This window comes from Gossypium hirsutum, chromosome D02, assembly GCF_007990345.1.
Source record: "Gossypium hirsutum isolate 1008001.06 chromosome D02, Gossypium_hirsutum_v2.1, whole genome shotgun sequence".
NCBI classification, from domain to species: Eukaryota; Viridiplantae; Streptophyta; class Magnoliopsida; order Malvales; family Malvaceae; genus Gossypium; species Gossypium hirsutum.
In genome coordinates, this window is record NC_053438.1 from 9,834,978 (window position 1) to 9,841,691 (window position 6,714).

At 33.1% G+C, this 6,714-nt stretch overlaps 1 protein-coding gene across 6 annotated transcripts; it reads left to right on the forward strand.

The window, feature by feature from the left end:
- The first annotated feature begins 1,013 nt into the window (after positions 1-1,013).
- LOC107910473 (zinc finger BED domain-containing protein RICESLEEPER 2-like) lies at positions 1,014-5,429 on the forward strand. 6 transcript variants are annotated; one of them, XM_016838320.2, is made up of 5 exons: positions 1,014-1,530; positions 1,624-1,691; positions 2,896-4,933; positions 5,034-5,063; positions 5,164-5,429. In XM_016838320.2, the coding sequence occupies exons 3-5, from the start codon at positions 4,357-4,359 to the stop codon at positions 5,208-5,210; spliced, it is 654 nt and encodes a 217-aa protein (XP_016693809.2). In that variant the 5' UTR covers positions 1,014-1,530; positions 1,624-1,691; positions 2,896-4,356; the 3' UTR covers positions 5,211-5,429. The 6 variants fall into 6 exon arrangements, with proteins under 6 accessions (XP_016693809.2, XP_016693808.2, XP_016693810.2 ...); XM_016838319.2 differs by having other exon boundaries at positions 1,319-1,530; positions 1,624-1,696; XM_016838321.2 differs by having other exon boundaries at positions 1,319-1,493; positions 1,581-1,696.
- Positions 5,430-6,714: the final 1,285 nt, after the last annotated feature.

Consider the following 6,714-nt stretch of genomic DNA (forward strand, 5'->3'; position numbering starts at 1 on the left):
TTTAGGTTTTGGACTCCGCCCAGTTGTATTAAATTTTTTATATTATTTTGGTATATAAAAATAAATTTAAAGAATATAATATATCAAATACACTAAAAATAGTAATATAATTTGATGTAAGGCCTTACTTAAAAGGGGTAAAAACGTGATAAATCACGTTTTATTTAGACTAAACGTAGAACCTTACTTGGCTTAGGCAATTCCCACATAAGAACGTTACCCCTCCATACCTCTCTCGGGGAGGCTTATAGGAACTTCATAGTAACTCAGATGTACCGTGCAAACACGAGGGTAATAACAACATTTTAACTACGATTAAGATCGTTACCCCCCATACCCCTATCGGGGGGCTTATTATAACAGTTCTTTAATTTCACGGTAACTTCTGTTTAAGATTAATATATAATTGATATCTAACATTTGCTCTAGACCCCCTGAACGAGGGCAAGAAGTGACTATTTATATATTATTGATTTCTTATGCACCATTGATTTAATCAACTACTAAGAATTGATATCATGTTAGCTACTTGAATATCATAAGTGACCAATAAAACACCTAGATGTTGGAGCTATTTAGTCATGAGCAGCACTTGTTACCATAGCTTTCAGATTCCTCTAGCTTACAAGATGGCAATGTAACACCCCTAACTCGTCTACGTCGTCGGATTAGGGTTACAGAGTATTATGACAAATAAGAAATCTCATACCATCACAAAACCAATCAAATATTAATTTAAATATAAACTATACATTAATCATCATTCATGGCATTCATACAAAAATGAGCCTTAAATCAAGTTTATGAGACCCTAAAATCAATTTGTAAATAATTAGGGACTAATTTGAAACAAACAGAAAAATATAAAAAAACTGAAAATAGGGGTCACACGGTCGTGTGTTCTAGCCTTGTGGTCGAACTGTGCACAGTTCGAAAATAGATTTATCAACAATTGCAAATATATATATCAAATACCTCTACATATATATGAGGTTAGCAGGGTTGTTGGTGATGCTGCTTGGTTGCTTAGGGGTGGCTTTAATGTCACTCTTTTGCGTAAAAAATGTTCTAGATTTGATGGTTCACAGAGTTGCACTTAGGGGTGAGTAAAATTCGATTCGATTCGAAAAATTTGAAAAAAATTTCGAATTTTGAATTATTCGAATCGAGTTAATCGAACCAATTCGATTTTTTTTAAATTTCGAGTTCGAGTCGAATTGAATTTTCGAATTCGAATAAAAACTATATTTTTTATTTTTAAATTAAAATACATATATTTTTTATTTTTAAAAGTTAAAAGTTACAGTGCATTTAAAACAAAACTAGTAAACCACTTCCAAAATCCCTAACTAAGCCCGTGCCCTTCCTCCCCCCTTTTTATCCCAATTCGAAGACTTCCACCGGACCACCACCACCAATCCACCTCCACCTCCAATCCTCCACGGCTGAAGGCTCCACCCAATTCCAGAATCAGATGTTAGAGGCTTAGATCGGTACTTCTACGTCTTCTTCTACCTTTGAATTTCAAAGGTATGTTAAGTTTTATTCTTTTCCTTACACTGTATTTATATATGGTCAAGGTCTTCAATGGGTTTCTGCCTTTCTGGACTTTCTTCCTTGCAGTTGCAGTACTTTGATTTGAGCTCTGCGCATCTTCATTCTTTCTAAAGCAACTGATTTGAGCCGTACAGGTAAGGTAACATTCAAACTTCCCTCTTTAAACAGTATTAATTCTTCAAAATCAACTGATTTGGCGGTTTGTAACTTGTAAGTTGTCACTATTATGCTTATATTTTGGAAGAACATGGAACATTACAATGGGGATATTCATTTAAAGTTAGGCTCAGGCAGATCCACAAATTTTTGATCCAAACTCCAACACCCCCACCCCTACTCCATCCGCACGAGGCAGTTGCCCTAGAGATGCCCTCAAATTAGGTGCATGGCCTTGTCGACCTCGAAGCTGCTGCTTGCCTTTGCACTGCTATTAGAGCTAACATCTTAGGCATCAACCTTAACATCCCTGTTTCTCTTAGCTTGCTCCTCAACGTTTGTTCAAGGAATGTTCCAACTGGGTTTCAATGCTAATTAAGTCATCACTTTTCCCTCAATTCTTTCTCAACTTCCTTACTGTTTGTGTGTTTGGTTTTTTTTCTTCAAAGTGTTTTTCTTTGAGTGTTTATTATATCTCTAAAAGACATGAAAAAGCTTGTATTATTCAATCCGTTCTTCTTGATTCCTCGTCAAATTATTTATATGATGTCTACAGCTAGTTGTGGCAATGAATTTTTAAATAAGTAAAGTTGGGAATTTTTTATTTTATTTTCATCCCGCAAAATATCTCCATCATTCTTATAAATTTCAAATTTGAAATGGAAAGTCATTAGAAAATAGAAAGCACATTTTTTGAGTCTGTGACTCAGGATTTGTTGAATAATACGTAAGCATTTGAAACTAAAAAAGACATTAGAAAAAAGCTTGCTGTTTCACTGCACCAAAAGGCAATCATTCCTTCCACTTTCTTTTAAGTTTTAACATTTTCATTTCCACCAAATTCAATACATTAACGATGGTTATTTTTGTAATTTTACATGGCTTACCACCATATTTTATGGATCTAAAATTCTAAATCACTTGGGCATTATGATTTTTTTAATTTATAAATAAACTAATACATGATTTTCTATTAAAAAATAAGTGATTTTTTTACAACTTTTTTTATTCTGTTGGCTGTTACTGTACCTTAACTCCTTCAATGCCATAAAGTTGTTTTTTATGCTCATCTTATCCTACCATGCTTTTGTATTGTATTATTATGCTCTTAAAAAAATTTAAGTTTGATTTTAAACCAATTTTTTGTCATGGTTACTGATTGCAACAAATGTTTACTTGTAGATGAGTGATCCAAAGCGAGATGGTTCAACTCAAAGTTCACAAAATTCTTCCCCAAGTAGAGATGATCAAACAACAACCAAGGAAAATGTTCGAAAAAAAATTATTCCAAGGGCAGCTTGTTGGAACCATTTCACCAAATTTGTGACTGAAGAGGGGGAGAAGAGAGTAAGGTGCAATGCATGTGATGTTACTTACACAATGGAATCAAGTTCGGGTTCTACAAGGAATTTGAATAACCATTTGAAAGCATGCCTGAAAAGACCTCGAGATAATACTTCTAATCCGAAGCAATCAGAAGTAACATTTGTGAAGGTTAGCCAACAAACAACAGATTTATCAACTTGGGTGTTTGATAAAGATGCTGTTAGAAAAGCATTGGTTCGTATGATAATTATGGATGAACTACTTTTTAAAATTGTAGAGGGAGAGGGTTTCAAATACTTTCTTTCTATAGCATGCCCACGGTTTAGTCTTCCATCTCGTTGGACAATTAGAAGGGATTGTTTTGATTTATTTAACTCCATGAAGAGTTTGATGAAGAATTGTTTTGAAAAAGATATAAGTAGAGTTTGTTTGACGACAGACACTTGGACTTCATTGCAAATGATATCTTATATGGTTTTAACAGCATATTGGGTGGATGATGAGTGAAGGTTGCAAAAAAGGATTATAAATTTTTGCCCAATATCCGCTCATAGAGGTGAAAGCATAGGTCAAGCCATTGAAAATTGTCTTCGAGATTGGGGGATTGAAAGGGTCTTCACTATTACAGTTGATAATGCATCCGCCAATAGTGTTGCCATAGAATATTTGAGAAAGAAATTGAATCATCGAAATGCTTCTGTTGCAAATGGAAAATTTATTCATATGAGATGTGTTGCACACATTCTTAATCTCATTGTGCAATACGGTATTAAGGATGCTTCTGTGTCTGTGGATTGAGTTAGAGGTGCTGTGAGGTATATAAGAGCATCACTATCGAGGTTGGCAAAATTCAACCAACGGGTAAAAGAAGAAATGATAGATAGTAAGGCTCAATTGTGTTTAGATGTGCCTACTAGATGGAACTCAACATATATGATGTTAAAGGTGGCCAAAAAATATGAGCGTGCATTTGAATCATATGTACGTGATGGCCATAATTTTTTTCTTGACCTTACTGCTGGAGATGGAGTTCTTACATTTGATGATTGGGAAATTGTTCGAAGAATTATAAAAGTATTAGAGCCTTTTTATCATCTTACATTGAAGGTGTTTGGATCTTTGCATGTTACCTCTCATCCACTTTTTGAAGTATTGACGGATGTGCATTGTCTTTTTGATGGGTGACAAGAGTGTGGAGATCTAGACATAATTTCTATGACTTGCAAAATGAGAGAGAAATATAATAAGTATTGGGGTGAAGGAAACAAGATCAACATGCTAGTTTACTTAGCAGTCATCTTTGATCCGTGATGTAAAATGAGTTTTTTGGACTTTGGGGTCAACTTGCTTTTTCCTAATATTGCTAATGACATTATGAAAATGATTGATAAAAATTTGCATTGCTTGTTCAATGAGTATTCTTCTAATGCCGGAAGAATTGAATTGTTTGAAGGTAGATCTAGTTTTTCGACAAATCATTGCAATTCCATGAAAATAGATCAGTCAAAAATGAAAACGGGCTTGGCCAAACAAAAATACCTTAAGAAGAAGAAACAAGTTGGATTAGAAAGCAAATCTGAGTTGGATAGATATTTGGGTGAGGATGAAGAAGTAAATGATTCAAGTTCATTTGATTTACTATTGTGGTGGAAAATGAACACTCTTAGATTCCCTATTCTTGCACAAATGGCTCGAGATATTCTTGCTATTCCTATCTCAACAGTTGCCTCGGAAAGTGCATTTAGCACGGATGGACGTGTTCTTGATAGTTTTAGAAGTTCTCTAACTCCTGTCATGGTCGAAGCTTTGGTTTGCACACAAGATTGGCTTCGAAAATCTAATGGTGTCATCAATCTTGAAGATTATTTTGATGAACTTCAAACAATGGAAGATGGTAATATATAAATTTTAATTTATAAAATAATCTTTTGTATTCTTTATATTAGTAAGCATTCCCATAATTTAACTAACACTTTTGTTTTTAAATTTGCTAGACTTATCCAAAATACCCGAAGATCAAGAAAGTAACATACTTAGCATTAGTTTATAAAGTTAAATGTTTATTTAATTTATTTTTGCAAATTTTTATTATTATTTAACTAACTCATTCAATACTTTTACTAGATGTTTCAAGATTATCAACGGTGTTCGAAGCACAAGAAAAAGCTTAAACGTTTATATAATAGTTCTTGAACTGATGTGTTATTGTTATTAGTTTGGTTTGGTTTGTTATTGGTTAATTGGACTTTTTTTGTGTTCTTTTGGTGTAGGTTTCTATTGTATTTTGGACTTTTGCTTATGTTTTTTTTATTATAATATTGTTGTTTATTTCGACTCATGCTATTTACTTGGACATTTACTTATGTTTTTATTATAATCTTTTTGTATTATTTTTGTTGTTTATTTGGAATCATATTGTTTATTTGGGTTGATGATGTTGTGTTGCTTTTATTCATTCACTTATTTACTTCAATTTTTTTGTTATATGATCATGTTTAAAAACTTTAAATAAAATTATTTTTTGGAAAATTACATAAAAATAAACAACACTAATTTTTTTTAAACTTTAACTCGAACAAATATATTCGATTCGATTTGAATTCTATCTCACTCGATTCGATTCGATAAAACTTCAAATAAAGTTAAGATGATAAAATAAGATTCGAAAATTCGATTAATTCGAAAAAATTTTATTCGATTCGATTCGATTGAATGCTCACCCCTACTTCTAATATGAAAGAATTCAAGGACTGTGTTAACTTGCTTGAAGTTGCTAATCTTGGAGCAGTAGATCCTACTTTCATATGGTCTAATCTCCAACAAAGCAATTTCGTTGCCAAAAAGTTTGATAAGGTTTTTGTTAACTTTTCCCGGTTGTTGGATTTTTGTTATTCTTATGCTGAGTTTTTGGCTCCAGGGGTGTCAAACCATTGTCCTTTTGTGGTGTGGTTTGATAAACAAGAGTATTATCCTCTCAAGAATTTTAAGTTTTTTTAATTTTTGGGCGAAGCATAAAGACTTCTTGACAGTAGTTGATGAGTCATGGAAGCAATCAGTGTTAGGTGATCTTATGAGCAGGCTTTTCTAAAGCTTAAGAGGCTAAATGGTAGATTACGAGTTTTCAATTAAGAGCATTATGGGGACCTCTCAAAACGAGTGTAGCAGAAACGAGGGAAGTTGGAGGATCTACAACTTCTTAGTCTTTCTTCTGAGGATAATGAACTAGTTTTGCAATAGATTGGGCTTGTTAATGCTGATTTACAGGCCCTTGAGGATGATGAAGCTAGTTTTTATAAGCAGAAAGCAAGGGTTCAATTACTAATTGAAGGTGACCAGAGCACCAAATTTTTTCATAATGTAGTTAATGTAAGGCAAAACAAATTTACCATTCGTTCGTTGTTGGATGATGATGGTAACCAACTACACTCTTTTGATCAATTATCTTCTAAAGTTGTCATTTTTTTAAGAAATTTGATTGGTTTTGAGGATCCTAACATGGTTGTTACCTCTGAGCTATTTTTTTCAAAATTAATTTATAAAACTCTTCATTCTCAAGTGCAACATGACTTAATTCAACCTGTTTCAGATGATGAAATCAAAAGAGCTATGTTTAGTCAAGGAAATGAAAAGGCACCAGACCTGATGGTTTTTCAGCTTTGTTTTTCAAAACAGCTT